Genomic DNA, 16,076 nt, shown 5'->3' on the forward strand with positions numbered 1-16,076 from the left:
ACCACACACCTGTAGAAGGAGGTCAGACGCTCTCCACCGCACACCTGTAGAAGGAGGTCAGACGCTCTCCACCACACACCTGTAGAAGGAGGTCAGACGCTCTCCACCACACACCTGTAGAAGGAGGTCAGATGCTCTCCACCACACACCTGTAGAAGGTGGTCAGGACGCTCTCCACCACACACCTGTAGAAGGAGGTCAGACGCTCTCCACCGCACACCTGTAGAAGGAGGTCAGACGCTCTCCACCACACACCTGTAGAAGGAGGTCAGACGCTCTCCACCGCACACCTGTAGAAGGAGGTCAGACGCTCTCCACCGCACACCTGTAGAAGGAGGTCAGACGCTCTCCACCGCACACCTGTAGAAGGAGGTCAGACGCTCTCCACCACACACCTGTAGAAGGAGGTCAGACGCTCTCCACCACACACCTGTAGAAGGAGGTCAGATGCTCTCCACCACACACCTGTAGAAGGTGGTCAGGACGCTCTCCACCACACACCTGTAGAAGGAGGTCAGACGCTCTCCACCGCACACCTGTAGAAGGAGGTCAGACGCTCTCCACCACACACCTGTAGAAGGAGGTCAGATGCTCTCCACCACACACCTGTAGAAGGTGGTCAGGACGCTCTCCACCACACACCTGTAGAAGGAGGTCAGACGCTCTCCACCGCACACCTGTAGAAGGAGGTCAGACGCTCTCCACCACACACCTGTAGAAGGAGGTCAGACGCTCTCCACCGCACACCTGTAGAAGGAGGTCAGACGCTCTCCACCGCACACCTGTAGAAGGAGGTCAGACGCTCTCCACCACACACCTGTAGAAGGAGGTCAGACGCTATCCACCGCACACCTGTAGAAGGAGGTCAGACGCTCTCCACCGCACACCTGTAGGAGTAGGTCAGGACTGAGATCCCATCCCAGCACGTCTGAGCCTCCTCAGGAAATAGAGGCGCTGGTGTGCCTTCTTGACCAGGCAGGAGGTGTTGGTGCTCCAGGTGAGGTCGTTGGAGATGTGCACGCCCAAACTGAACAGTTATACATGTTTTCTTATCTAAGATATATAGTTATTGTGTCTAATGAGGGACTCCAGATGGAAGTTTGTCTAAATGGCTCCAATTTGGCATTTTTTTATGCTTATTAAATGCAGAGTTCAGTAGCTTTCTTAATAAATAAATGTTCAAGTAGAATCTAAATATGAAAAATAAATATATTTAACAGTTTAAACCTTTTCTCAGAATAAACACATTTTTTTAACCAATGTTATATTTTTCCTAATATTTCAGGTGTTTTTTGATGAATAAATTATGGGTAAAAGTGAAAGAAGAAAATATATAAAATAGCTGCATCCGCTCTGTCATTTTCTATCAATAAAACATTCAATCAAATCATTATTTTCTGTTTACAACTATTTGTTTATGTTTATTTGACGTAATGAATTCGTGACGTCAGACGTCAATACTGGTCCCAGCTGTGAAGCGATCGATGTGTAATCGATAGTCGGGTTATTGATTGGACCTCGTGGGCTGCAGACTTGTGCGGGGGGGGGGGGGGGGGGGGGGGCACCGGATGTGGGGCCCGCGGAAATGAGGGGCTTTGACCAGCAGGCGGTGGTGCTCCTCTGAATCAGTCCGTCTCTGTCCAGGAAGCGCCTGGAGTTCGACTGCGATTTACGGCCCCGACGTCCCGGACCGGTACCGAGCGGATCCAGGACCCGGACTCTCTCGGGATCAGGTAAGACCGGGTCCCGTACTACCTCCCGGTAACAAATACCGGCGCAGCGACGCTCTCTCTCTCTCTGTGTGGCTTTTGTTCGGGATTGCTGACCGTGCAGGCAAGTGGCGTCGTTCGGAACGGAACCGCGAACCGAGCCCAGCATTTCCGGTTCTTCTCTCTTATCTGCGACTTTGCTAGCATGGTAGCATGCTCCGTTAGCCGCTGGGTTTCCCGCTGAGGTTCTGCTGCTCCTCAATACCGATTCCGACGCCAGTAAGTTCCCCGCCGGACGTCTTTCTCTAACGGCGCGTGTTCGGGTCATGGACCCGGTTCTGTCCTCCACGGGGACTTCTGGCGGCCAACATGTGCGGCCGGCTGAGCGGGTTGGGACGCATGTTCGGCCCGAACCGCCGACCATCAGTGGAGCTTTTAGTCTTGTTCGGACCGGTGGTACCATGACTGTAGGGAGACCAAGTTCTGACCCACGTTTACCCCAGAGCAGACGCGAGGTCACGTCAGCCACCTGAGCCGCGTGCCTTTGGTTTTCACGCACAGAAGCCGCGCTTTTCAGGGCGGGATTCGGATGTGCGGTGCTGTTCGGGTTCGGTTTGCTGAGACGAAAGTGGACCTTTTTAGATTTATAGCTGAGCATGCGCACATCGGCTGTGGCCTCGTGTTTGGGGAAGCATTTGAACTGAAGAAACGCGGCCCCCAGCGCGTGCGACTGCGAGCAGCTGCTGCAGTGTTGAGTTTAAATAAAGTTTTTTCAAACAGGAACTTATCTCAGATATTACAACTGCAGAGCTCATTTGACCATTTCAGGAGTTTAAACACAGCGGATACTAGTGTGCTTGGGGATTATTGGTACATGTAGAGTAAAACTAAACTGTTCAAATTCTCTTTAATGACATTTTGATGCTTTTCTTTCAGTTTTTAATAGTAATGGAAGAGTCTACCAGAACCCATGTAGTCATTCATTAATATCCTTTATCTGCTAATTCTGCCCTTTAGGACTTTGAGACGTTGATAAGCGTTTATCTAGGCTCCTCAGCTTGAGTTGGTGATCTTGTTGAAAACGTTGCTGTTGTCTCTTTGGACTCTTCCTCCCCCTGATCTGGGTCACGGGGGCGGCTGGGGCCGACTCCAGCTGTCCCCAGGTGAAGGTTCGGCGTAGAATGGTGCATAAAAAAAGACATGTAAAGTTGGAGTCACAGCAGAGAGCTTTTTGTAGGTTTCCGTCCGGCCGTTTAATTCCATCCACGGACCGCGGTGGGAACGTTCAGACGCCATAATTAGGATTTGTGCTGCAAACCTGCCATGTTTCCAGGCGGCTCATCCGACCGCTGAAAGGTGACGTGAGACACGAGGTTGCAGGTTCAACGCCGCTTCAAACAATACTACATTTAAGGGTGAATCATTTTTATGCTTTGATTTCCCAGAAACGGTTTGAAGGATTCTGCTGTCTGGATTTCAGCCTATGAAGCTGTAAACACCTTTATGTGTTGGTGTGTCCTTGAGCAATGGCTGTTCAGTATTATACGATGCAGGATTTTAACCGAGCACCCAACACGCGATTGGTTCTGCTCTTGTTTATTCCAGAAACATGGTGTCCTGTTTTCAAAAGCGAGATTAGGATTTTTCTGACCTCAGAACAGTTTAGAAGCTGGTGTCTCTGCAGAAGGAAAGGATCCACTGAGGCCGACGGCAGACGCCGTTCTACAGCTGAGTTGATGTCACCGTAACCTCTGCCACGGCCTGGTAGCCAATGGATTTGGAGCCCCGCCCCCTAAGTAACATTTAGAAGAGTCAGAATTGAATTGAAAGTTGGGAGTAAAAGCAAAGAGGAAGAGGAACAAAAAAAGCAATTTGAAAAAATTACACGACAAATTATACGGCGAGATGAGATGTTTGGGGAAGCCTTTTTTTTTTTTTGAAGGTCCCTGAAAACGAGGAGAAACCTGAAGATCAGAGTAAAAGTACAGAAAAGAGCGTCAGTGTGGAGACGATCCACAGAGATTTTTGTCTCTTCCACACACGTTTCTTCAGGTCCTCTGAAGTCTGAACGCGGTTCAGCTCTAAGAAGCTCTAGAATGTTCAAATGTCAATTTTCAAACCCCTTAAACCGTAGGGGATGTGTTGGCAAGAGTCTGGCGATACGATACGTATCCTGACATTGTACCGGAACATATTCTCCTTTTCTTTTTTAAAGTATGACTTATGAATAAACTGTAGCTGCTTATCAATACGTCTTTCTTTGTAATAAAATGGTCAAATTCAGTTGATTTAAAGATCACAATGTTAAGCACTGCAACTGTATCTCATTTATCAGGCTTTTCCAAGCAAATTCATAGTGCTTTTATTTTGGTAACCTAAAATATAGAAACATTGTGTGATTTCCACAACTAAATATTTTTCATTATAAATAAATGGAATGAATTTGTCTTAACCACTAAGGTTGGGGATATAAACTTCTGTTTATTTCCTACATTAAAGTAGATTCTCCAGAACTTTTAAACGGTTCAGGAGTCTGAATGGAGCTTCTAAAATAAAGGACAAAAACACTAATTCATTCCAGAATCAATAAAATGATGATGATGATGAGGCAGCATGACAGGATGAAGAGCTTTAATGTGGCTAAGATGCTTTGTTTCCATGTCAGTCTGCAGCTCCACTTTCTCACACGTGGAAGTAACCACGGATTTCACCGCTCATCGCCACGGCGATGGCCTTTTTCAGAGCGTTGGAGACATCACTCTGATCCACCAGAACTACAATCTATTGCTGGGAGGTTCTGCAGAACTTTGGCCCGCTTTGCCGACAGCATTTTGGTTCCGTGCAGCAGCCGCTGTGCAGCTGCAGAGCTTCACTGGTTCTGATCTGAGCCACAAAGAACCACAATCCGTGTTTTTCTAGGATCCTCGCAGCAGCTGGAACAGACTGTCTGTTCGCTACCGTCCTTAGTAAACACTGAGTAGCTCAGAACAACAGAACCAGCTGGTTCTGGCTGAGATCTTGTTATTGTTCTGCTGTTGGGGGCGGCCGTGGTGCAGCGGTAGGGCGGTCGACCCATGATCGTAAGAATGCAGGTTCGATTCCCACCTTGCACACCAATGAGTCGAAATGTCCTTGGGCAAGACACTGAACCCCACCTTATGTGTTTATGAGCTCAGGCTGAACATTTGCTGCATTTCTTCTGCTGGATTTGAATAACATTTGATCCAAACAGAGGATGTGTTTCTAGAACACGGTTTCATTTTAGAATAGTTGCTGGTGATGTTGATCAAAAGGAGCCTCGTGATCGGGGTCTCATCCTCGTCTTCATGTTGGTCATGATGCCACAGAGAAGAAGCTGCTTTTCCACAGGAGATGCAGACGTTGGTGTAGGTGGACCCCGCCCACGCCGGCGTTTGTTGAAGTTAATGAAGTGCGACATATCCAGGGTGCACATAGCCTGCTAATCAGCGCTAATCTAATCTACTGGATTACAGGATGGGAATCCAAGCAAAGCCCTGCTTGGCTGCACATGTGCACCTTCTTCCCTCTGGAGGTGAGACCTCTCCTCTGGCCCTCCTCCCAGCGTTTGGCTCAATGAATGCTCCTGCATGCAGAATGGACATCCATTTTTCATGCTGCTGTCCTGCTTAATGGACCCCTGTTTGCTCAGAACCAGCCCGGCGTGCTGATCGGGCGCTTTCCTCCAGCAGTCTTGGGTTCGGCTCCATTTTTGCTGTCATCATCATAATCTCCCGCTCTGCTTCTGTGGGATTATCGTGGTGATGAAGCAGGCCGCCGTGTGACCGCGCCGTGCTCCCCACAAGACTCTTTCTCCTTTTTGTCAGTCTCTGGAGGAGCGAAAATGCTGAACCAGAGCGCCGTCATGATCTTCACCGGCATTTGTGGGGCCATGGTGCTGATGGCCATGGCCTACTATGTTTACTGGTAAGTGTAGCTGCAGCGTCTCCAGCGAGCGGGCGTGAAGCTGCCGGCCGCAGAGAAGCAGTCAAATGAAGCTCTTCCCCCTGGAACATCTGGGCAGTAGAGGTCCGGACTCGTCCTGGCGTGTCGTGTGTTTGGGTCGTGTTCCCGCGCGCTCCGAGGAAGCTGCGGTTCTGGTTGGGAGGCTGAGGGGAGGCAGCTGTCCGGCCTTAAGCTGCTTTAACCCGGTCAGCATCGCTAATCTTTCCAGCACAGGTGCAGGTTTCCACGTCTCCGCTGTTCCTCCGTCCTGAAGCCGTGTAGAAAGAAATCGAGCTACATGTGAAGAACATACGGTCTGCAGATCCAAACCGGCTTTCAGAAGAAAGAACAGGATTGTCAATTCTATGTAGATCACTGCAGCAGAGCTGGAAATGTTTCGGTCCAGGCTGCTTTTTTTTTCACAATATTCAGCTGAAATCCTTAAACGAGTTGCTCGTATCATGAAGTCTATTGTCCCCAAAGCGTTTGGAGTTTTAATGACAGAAATGAAATGCTAAAGCAGAAGTTTATACTACAGCTTTCCATCCAAATGCATCGGAGGCTTCAGGGACGTCCTGCACAGACAGAATCCCACAGAGCTGGTTTCAGCAGCTGCTCCTTCATCTTCAACCCTGACATTGATCCAGCGGGGATCTTCTGAGAGACGGGATCACTTCAGCTGACAGAGGAACGGGATCGAGTCCCGGGTCGTTTAACATGCGTCCGGATAGTTTTGTTGTTCAGACTTGCAGGGCAGAGTGTGGTGTTGTTGTGGGGGGGAGGATAATGAGGACAAGGTTCATGTTATATTTGGAAATGTCTTCGTCTGACTTCATGGTTGGGGGTCAGCGGAGGCGAAACCCAGTCAGCAGGAGGCTTTATGGGATGTAGAAAACGCTCTCGCAGCTGGACGCGCTCAGACTGCACGCCGGATCTTAGGAGAAGGATTTAAAATCCGTGACAACCGGCCATCTTCAGGCTGCGGGTACGTTTGGAAATGAGGATGTTGGGAAAGTGAGACCTGATCTCTGCAGGTGGATCTGAGGAGCTCCACAGCAGAACTTTGATTTATGGTTAGAAGCTGCTAACGTCTCCTTTCCAGCGTTTATTCTGACCTTGATGGTCCTCTGAAACTAAAGGTCTGCAGCTCGGCTGAAGCAGGACGGCGGAGGCGTTTCAGCGTGAAGCGTTGTGTTTGCAGTGAGTCACAGGGCTTGTGTAGCTTGGATTACACTTGTTGCTTCCACACAGTAATCTGTTTGGATTAAATAAAAGGCTCTTGTTGAAGACAAGGCTCCTCAGACAGTCTTCACAAAGAAATGTGATGATTACGGCTAAACAAACTAAAAAATAATACTTTGACCAACTTATTTTAAGTAGTTATTTGTTAGATCCTTCAAATTCAACTTTTTCTGATCATAAAGGTTCAGACATGGATGACGTTTGGTCTGTGAGACACAGTTTTTTTGGGCCGTTTGTGCCAAAATGTGAGGAAAAATCGCGATTTGCCATATTTGTGATCAATATTGTGACGACGATATAACTTTCTATACTCCAAATGACATCTAACGTGAAGGCATCCATCCGATTGGTCAAATGCATAAAGGGATTAGATTCGTTAAATACTTCAAGCTGCCATAATAATGTTTTAAGGAAACCATTTTTCGCGATCTTCGCCGACTTTGGCGATATGCGTATTGCACAGCTGGATATCGCGATAACCATACATTTGCCTCTTCTTCCTCGTTGTTTGTGTTGTTTTGGTAAATATAGTAGGGCGTCTTTATTAATAAAGCTGGAAGAATCCCAGGAGACGAGGCAGATGGAAAAGCCTCCTAAAGAGCCTTTGGTCTCCACAGCTTATGCTCCCATAAAACGGGCTTGACCTACACGTTAATGGGCTTTGCTGCACATGTGGGCACAGAGCGCCACGGCCTCCTCGCTCACAGGAACCAATCAAGCGCGAGAAGGTCCAGGTTTGTTTGAGATCTTTGGCTTCCTTTCAGCAGCGTTGTGTTTGATCAGCTGAAGAGACCACGTTGTTGTGATGTTCTCCAGAGAACCTCTGCAGGACCGTGTTCTGCTCAGTTTGTTGGTGATGTAGTCGTGACGTTGAGTCGCGGTGACTGGTCTTGAAGTTTAAAACCGCTCATCCAAGTGGCCACTAGAGTTTTGAGTTGCCGCCCATCCAGTATCACATTCCTACTTTAACTGGTCTGTCCCAGCATGCTTTGCTCTACAGCAAAGTCTCCGCTTGTGCTCTCACTGGGGTTTTTGGGTCAGAACTTTACTGGTTTTCATTTCTGGTAAATGTTCTTCAGGAATTTTGGATTTCTTGACGCGTTTTCAAGCCAACGCCAAATCAGCACCTGATACCTTAAACCAGCAGGTGTGTTGGGCCGCTCAGATCTTCATCGTGACAGACGTGACAGTGATAATCGTGAGGTTTTTCTGCACCTACTGCTTTGGGAGCAGCCTTGCTGACCTGCTCCAGAACCTCCTTCCGAACCCCAAAGGTCTCCAGGCCCTTCTCCCTTTTTGTGTTTTTTTTTTGAGCCCCTCTCTTCCTTTGCAGGTCGGTGATATTGGCTGACGGACCGTGTAAGCGGGGCCTGTAAAGGAGTCCACCGTGGTAAGGAACTGCTCCTGACATCAAATGAACCTCTGCTCTGGTGTTCTGGCATAAATGTTGCTCCTCCTCCTCCTCTTCTTCTTCCTCCTCAGGTTGGTCATAGTGTGTAGAGAGGAGTCCTCTCGGCCCTCCAGGCTCCTCAGCCATGGCTCTGCTGGCCAGCCTGAAGAGCCTGTTCATCCTGCAGCTGCTGATGGGCTTCGTGTTCGTGGTGAGCGGCCTCATCATAAACTTCCTCCAGCTGTGCACCTGCGTCCTCTGGCCAATCAACAGGCAGCTGTACCGCCGGATCAACTGCCGCCTGTCCTACTCCCTCTGGAGCCGTGAGTAAAGACGTCCCCGCCTGGTTGTCGGCGCCGGCGTCAGCTGAGCTGACGTTGGCCGTGTCTGTGCAGAGCTGGTGATGCTGCTGGAGTGGTGGTCGGGCACAGAGTGCACTCTATACACTGACCAGGCCACGGTGGACATGTTCGGCAAGGAGCACGTCATCATCATCCTCAACCACAACTTTGAGATCGACTTCCTGTGCGGCTGGACCATCTGTGAAAGATACGGCGTCCTGGGAGTGAGTGACGCCTGCACGCTGTTTTTGCTGCTCCTGCTTGAAGCGTTGTGGTCAAAAACATTTCCTGTCGCCGCAGGGCTCCAAAGTGCTGGCCAAACACGAGCTGCTGAAGGTCCCTCTGATCGGCTGGACCTGGTACTTTCTAGAAATCGTTTTCTGCAAGAGGAGGTGGGAGGAGGACCGAGACACGGTCTTCAAAGGCCTGGGAAGACTCAGAGACTATCCCGAGTATATGTGGGTAGGTTCCTTCTCCGTTCCCTCAGTCAGACTTTAAGTGACTACGAATGAGAAAGAATGGAAAACGGTTCTTCTTCTGTTCCAGTTTGAACGGCTTAAACGACATTTGGTTGGTCTCAAATGTAACGTATCTGCGTCGAATTTTTCTTGATCCAAAAATGTGACAACGGGGATTATTTTCAACTCATTTCAGCCAATTAAGCTACGTTCACACTGCAGGGATTAATGCTCAAAAAAAATTCTTGCTAGGCCGTTCTCATTTCCAATTAAATGTGAACTTTTGTGATTTCCTTTGTGACCGTGAAATGACCCAGAAGTGACCCGCATGCCCAGAAGAGTACTCAACGGTGAACGACGTCACTGTTGTCTGTGGAAGTAGCTAACGTTAACAATGGATGTCAACAACAGTGTTGTCAAAGCTGAGCTCTTTTTGCATTACATTCAATAATAACAATAACAATCCTCTCATTTTAAGAAGGCATTGGAGCCAGGATCGTCTGGACCCACTGTTCTGATGTGTATGTGCTGGGGGCCGCGCGCATGTGTGTGTGTAAGAGAGAGGAGAGGGCGCGTGCAGCGCTGGGGGACAGTGGGGGCGCATTCATGTTGTGTGTTACGGAGGAAGGAGAACAGTGATTAAAGAAGGTTTCCCCCAGAAGAAATGCTATTGACCCGCTTATTAACCCGCTCTGGAGAATCTGAGGGTCCGAACAGGGAAGTGAACCCGAAGGAGGGTCCTTCTGTCCCCCGCGCTTCTGACCACGGTCGGAAAGGAAAAAAAGTCATCGCGGGGAAGGTTCAACATGTCGCTCGGCCATTTCGCTGGAAATTTTTTCAAAAACCGCCCGGTTGCGATAAGAGCCCTGGAGTTTGGCCTGAATAGAGCTGTCACCCCAAATATGAATCAATGGGTGACCTCGCTTCCCTTCCACTGACTGGTCTCAGCAGCATCGTCCGCCATGGTCGATGTTTATGTCGTCGTTCCCGCCTATTTCAACGCAGAATGATGACGTACGGGTCGGATTCATGTGGCCTGGCCGTTCAGACGGAGGTCGCATTTGAAAAGATCGGATCTGTGTCGTTCAGACTGTCATGAAATATCAGATACAGGTCGCATAGGGGCAAAAAAATCGGAATTGGGTCGTTTCAGCCTGCAGTGTGAATGTAGCCAAAGTCTTTTTATTTCTGGATTTTTATTCTGAAACAAGTCGAAAGTTTAGCTGGAGAGGAAAATGAAACCATGACCCGATCGACACAGCTGCTGCATCTCCATCAGACGTGGGTGTTTGGTCAGAGAAATTAAGAAAAACTTTTGTTTGGTTTAATCTTTTACACATTTTCCTGAAAGATGACTGATTGTTTCCAAGCAGCCCTTTGGCCCAGATTCTGTTGGCAGCGATGCTGTTTCCAGAGAACCCACTGTGCCCAACTTCAGTCCGCCTTTTTATCTTTGTCCCAAAAAAATCCTTATTGATATAACTTTGCATTAAAAAAAATTTTTTTATATCCCTGTAGTTGTTTAACCTTCTGCTCCTTGTTGCATGAATTGGATGACGTTCTGTAACGCTGCGCTGTGGGATTTTATCCTTATGGATGCACCAACAAACCATCAGATTAAGGAGCATTGGGTTCTAGTTTTAAGGTTTAGGATCCTGAACCTGCTGGTTCCACGTGAAGCACCTGCTTCACCTGCAGGAGATTTTAAAAAAGCAACAATAAACGGAAAAGCAGCAGATTGAATTAGTCAGATTAAGGTGTGAAGTTTGTTTTTAAAATGTCAACTTTTGCAGCAACACAGCAGGTAGTTTTCTTCACTAGAAAATATTTTGCTTAATTTTCCGATAATCTGGTAAATTGGGGTCAAAAACTGCTGTAATCTGTCTGGATGTTTGAGTTTGGAGAACTCCTGTGTCTCCACAGTTCCTGCTGTACTGTGAAGGAACCCGCTTCACCGAGAAGAAGCATCAGATCAGCATGCAGGTCGCAGAGAGCAAAGGCCTCCCCCAACTCAAATACCACCTGTTACCCCGGACCAAAGGCTTCACCACCACGCTGCGGTGCCTCAAAGGCACAGGTAAGGAGCGCCGATTCTCCAGAAGGACGTTTGGCCGGATGCTCCAATGTTGTCTCCGGTTGCAGTGAAGGCCGTTTATGACGTGACCCTGAACTTCCAAGACAAACAGACGCCCACGCTGCTGGGCATCGTCAACGGCAAGAAGTACAAAGCCGACTTGAGTGTCAGGTGAGGAGGCGTCTCTGCTTTAAAGCCTGTGCTAGTTTATTCTCCAGAATCCTAGTTCTGATCATCAGGACACATGACGCCAAACCAGCACCTTTTTATCTTTTGTATAAAGAAAGTTGATTCTTTTGTCGGGTGAAGAGCATCAGAACCACGACATCTTCCCTTCAAGGTTCTCTCCTCTCTGACCAGGCGATTCACCGTGGAGGAGATACCCGAAGATGAGGAGGAGTGTGCCCACTGGCTGCACAAGCTCTACCAGGAGAAAGTAAGCCGACGCGGCGGCGGCAACCCTAAGCTCACAGGTCGCCTGAACTGCCATGAGGGTTGGGGACCAGCCTCCTCCTCAAACTCTGGATCCTCTCCACACATTTGAATGTCGTATACAAAAAACCATTGGGTTGATGACCACGGCCATAACATGAACACACAGAGATGCTCAATAGGTCAAAGTCTGCATCCGTGTGACTCGACATCATGGAGCTGCTCTTCCTCACGTGTTTGTTTGGGGTTTGAACTGTCCACCAGTGACGGAAACTGCTAGAATCCTGAAGTAAAAGATGCATCAATAGACTTCCCATCAGCAGGTCGGGGCTTTGAGTCCGGGTTGGTCCTCCTGCATGTTTTCTAACCAGCCTGCCAATGAAGCTCTTGTTGGCTAAACACACCTGATCCAGGTAATCCGCAGCAGATGAGGCAGGATTTCTGGAAAACCAGCAGGAGGTCGGCCCTCCAGGCCTGGAGTTTGACACCCCTGCTTTAGGCAGACAGACGTGAACATTTTCACACTTTTCTCTCTCGTTTAAACTCTCAAGGATCAAACTTCATAGAAGAATAAATCCAGTTTTACAGAATGAAAACAAAGATGGGATTTATGTAATATGAACACATTCTGTACAGGAAACATGACACATTAATGATCAACAGCCAATCAGGGCATAGTGAGGGACCACTTGCCAATGTAGCGCAGGAGTTGTCATCTTTCTTCATTTTTAAACATGTCTGTAGTCCTTTAACTTCTTCAGTTAAGTTATTTTCTGGGTTTCTATAGAAGTATACCTGAGTATCATCAGCATAGAAGAGTTTTCAGGCTGTACAATAGTATGTGTCCAGGCACAGAGCCCTGTGGTACGCCAAGACTGATGGCTGGTTGAGGGAGCCTCCTTGTTGACATGAACTAACTTTGTGGTTCTGCCGTAAACCACTTCAGGTTCTTTGTTGGTCCTAAAACTGTTCCAGCGTTTGGGAAGAAAGGAAAGTCTTCAAATGGGACTCCTGCCTTTTATTATGATTCCTGAAAGGATTTTCAGAATAAAAGACATGTGAAATTGATGAAATTGCAGCAGTTTGTATCATCGTTCAGAACTTTCCTCTTCCTCCTCCCTCAGGACGCCTTACAGGAAATCTACAACAAGGAAGGCAAGTTCCCCGGACCCACGGTGATCCCGCCCCGCCGCCCATGGACGCTGCTCAACTTCCTGTTCTGGGCCACCCTTCTGCTTTCGCCGCTCATAAACTTCGCTTATGGGGTGGTGGTCAGCGGCTCCCCACTCCTCATCATCGGCTTCATCATCTTCCTCATCATAGGTGGGTCACGACGTACAGAGGGGGCTGATGCCGGGTTTTTATCGCCAGCTGGCCCCCCCCCCCCCCCCCCCCCCCCCATCTGTTTTGCAGCCTCCATAGCCATCCGTCGTCTCATCGGGGTCACCGAGGTGAAGAAAACCGGCTCCAGTTATGGCGACCAGCAGGCCAAGAAACAAAACTAAACTGTGTCCCCCCTGCCCCCCTTTGCTGATAAATGGCTGTTTCAGTACAGCTACCATGTGGTGTCCCCCCACCCCCCCCACTTAGTATCAGGGGAGGGGGGGCCACGCGTCCAATCACCACTACGTCAAAAATTCTCTAACAGAGACTCTGGAGTCCAGCCCCCCCAGTGCGTCACATAACAGAAGGATGGGGAGACGCAGCTCTAATCCAAATGTCTATCATAATCCCCCCCCCCCCTCCCATCAGGCCCCATTAAGTCTCAGAACCAACCAGGTTAAGCTGCTAAGCCTGAGGTCACATGACGCCACGCCCACCTGCAGTTCCCGTCACTCACCAGCAGAGGCGCAGTCCATTCTCCATTTGGTTATTTTAACCCCCCCATGCAGGGGGCACCATCACTAACAGGGACTTGTAATGAAACCGGTGCCTTGAGGCCCAGCCTGGCTCTCCAGAATCAGGTCACGTCACCCCAAATCTCGCCATCTCCACCTTCTGAGGTCACCGCCAGACGCGCTCTGCTCTCCTCTCTAACACAGGAGTGAACAGATGTTGGACGTAGTTTAAGGGTGGTGGGGGGTCTCTGAGCGTCGATCCCAGCGTCCCCCGAACCGAGGAGACCCCGTCTCCCCCCAGGCACCTGTGAGCAGAATGCATGGCGGCACGTTCACGTCCTCAGATCCTCGTCGTCATTCCTCTCATCGTCCCAGATGTTTCCTGAAACGCATCGTCGGTCTGACAGGGAGCGGTCGGTCAGGAGGAGCCCCCCCTCCCTCCTCGGGGGGGGGTGGAGTTGGGTTGCAGGGAAAGGTCGTCCTCTTTCTTTCTGTAGCCCCTCAGCTGTTGGCTTAGACTGTAGTGAGGATATTTTTACCTTTGCCTTAAGTCACGCTTGCTTAGACGGAGGATGGGTCGCTGGCCTCCCCCTTTAAGAACCGCCCGTCCTGTTCCGGCACGGCGGGGTGGAAACCCTTTCTTTAGGGGGGGTTGCTGGGACGTTCTGTTAGAACGACCCTCCTCCTGAGGCTTTTTAAGGCGATCACCCCCCACCCCTCCCTGTAGCGGTCTCTAACCGGACAGATTTCATGCAAGCCTTAACTAAAAGCGTCTTTTTTTCTTTTCTTTTGCAAAAGCGTAGATGCGAAGCCATGAGTGTGATGGTTTGGAGCCCTGCAGGACAGATTAGTGGCTGACACGCTCGTTGATTTAAAGGAATTCTCCCGTTTCCCCGTAGCGGAGATTGTTTGAAACTCGTCGCCGTGTCCGTCTGGTCTCAGTCCAGCCCGTCCGGTCGCTGGCGTGGACCAGAAACGCCAGGATCTGTCCCGTTCTGTCAATTGTTCCTCAGATTTATTTTTTTGTGATTGGCATCTCATCATCTTTCTAAACTCCTCAGTCATCCGTCTGCAGCATCCGCTTTTCTTTTCTACAGCTATTTTTATGTTCAATTGAAACACTTGATTATATTAAAGGATTTAACCACAAAGCTGCTCTCTGGGCTCCTGTGAGTTTTTCTCCATCTGATGTTCTCCTCCACCCACCGTCACCCCTCCACACCCCCAGCAGACGTGATATCAAGCCGGCCCCCCTCGTGGCTTTACGCTGCATGTGGGAAACGCCGCTGCGGTCACCTGCTTCTAGACCTTTGAATGAAACCTGAGAACTCTGGTGCACTTCAAACCGTGCACGCGTGTAAATATTGACAGTTATCGGACCTGCTTACATCCTCTGGAGATCAAACCCACGGCGGGAGGGGGAACCGTCCAGCCTCTGCGGTTTACACAGCTGTAAATAATGAAAATGTCCAGATGGAGGTCATGCTGACTGCGGTTTTCCCACTTTTGTAAATGACCCTTGTTTTGAAATGCACGGCGTCCGCTCCCCCACAGCCGCTAGAATCCAGTTCATTCCAACTCAGGGATTCTTTGATGGCCTGAGGATGCAAAGCTGTGGCGTTAACTCTGATTTAATCTGAATAAAAGCGTTTCTGAGGAAGAGCAGACTCCCGTTTGATGTCTTGGAACGTGAACGCTCTTCTGAGAAGAACAAAGAATCGGTCCTGATCCTTAAATGAACCCAGAAGTCCTAAAGGTTGCAGTTCCTCAAAAGGCCACTAGAGGCAGGTTTCTGCGTGACCTGCTGAAAAAAGTCTTTAAACCGGACGGAGAGACAATCTGTTCATGAGAAGACTTTGTCATTTTCTGGACTCAAGGAACCAGATGGGTTTCACCATTCTTCCTGAGCCTTTGAGCAAAGAATTTGACACAAACTCACCAAAATGTGTGAACACCTGATACCTGGTGAAAAGGCATGTTAGTCATAGTGAATGACCCCGCGCCTAAAACATTAAAACTCAACAGAAAATGTTTAAAAAACATAGGTGAAATAAGAATTTCTGAATATCTTGACACCAAATCCAAAAGTATAAACCCTGAAAGACGTGTTCAGCCATTTCTGTGTCTCCTCTGAAGTTATTAAAGTCTGAAGCAGAAGCTGGGGCCTGTTTCAGAAAGGAGGTTCAACCAACTCTGAGGTTGAACTTGAACTCTGAGTTGGTCAATCGAGAGATTAACAACTCTGAGTTTTCTGTTTCAGAGAAGCTGATCCGAGTTAGGTCAATCAACTCTGAGTGGACTGATTCGGAGGTGAGCGTGAGCACCGTGACTATAAGAAGCCATTATCAATGGAGCGCAGATATCACGAGTCACCATGGCAACCGTGGAAAAAAAGAGGTCTGCGTATTTTTCTCCAGCTGAACTTGACGTGCTGCTGCAGAGTTACAGTGAATATGAGCACATATTCCAGAAGAAAAGCAACACCGCTGCATCTGCAAAACAGAGACAGTTAGCGTGGGAAAACATAGCTGCTCAAGTTAATGCCTAAGTTTGCATTTAAATCATTGTTATAAAATATTGGCTGTAATAACTTTTTAAATAGCGTAAGGAGTGAAATAAAAAATGGCGA

General features: G+C 48.8%; 1 protein-coding gene across 4 annotated transcripts; it reads left to right on the forward strand.

Moving 5' to 3' along the window:
• The first annotated feature begins 1,582 nt into the window (after positions 1-1,582).
• Positions 1,583-14,603, forward strand: agpat3 (1-acylglycerol-3-phosphate O-acyltransferase 3). 4 transcript variants are annotated; one of them, XM_023951164.1, is made up of 10 exons: positions 1,583-1,733; positions 8,248-8,304; positions 8,397-8,627; positions 8,700-8,869; positions 8,946-9,107; positions 11,027-11,180; positions 11,246-11,348; positions 11,538-11,613; positions 12,734-12,932; positions 13,023-14,603. In XM_023951164.1, the coding sequence occupies exons 3-10, from the start codon at positions 8,450-8,452 to the stop codon at positions 13,112-13,114; spliced, it is 1,134 nt and encodes a 377-aa protein (XP_023806932.1). In that variant the 5' UTR covers positions 1,583-1,733; positions 8,248-8,304; positions 8,397-8,449; the 3' UTR covers positions 13,115-14,603. The 4 variants fall into 4 exon arrangements, with proteins under 4 accessions (XP_023806932.1, XP_023806934.1, XP_023806933.1 ...); XM_023951166.1 differs by lacking the exon at positions 1,583-1,733 and adding an exon at positions 1,894-1,988; XM_023951165.1 differs by lacking the exon at positions 1,583-1,733 and adding an exon at positions 5,232-5,654.
• Positions 14,604-16,076: the final 1,473 nt, after the last annotated feature.

This window comes from Oryzias latipes, chromosome 21, assembly GCF_002234675.1.
Source record: "Oryzias latipes chromosome 21, ASM223467v1".
In the NCBI taxonomy this organism is placed as follows: domain Eukaryota; kingdom Metazoa; phylum Chordata; class Actinopteri; order Beloniformes; family Adrianichthyidae; genus Oryzias; species Oryzias latipes.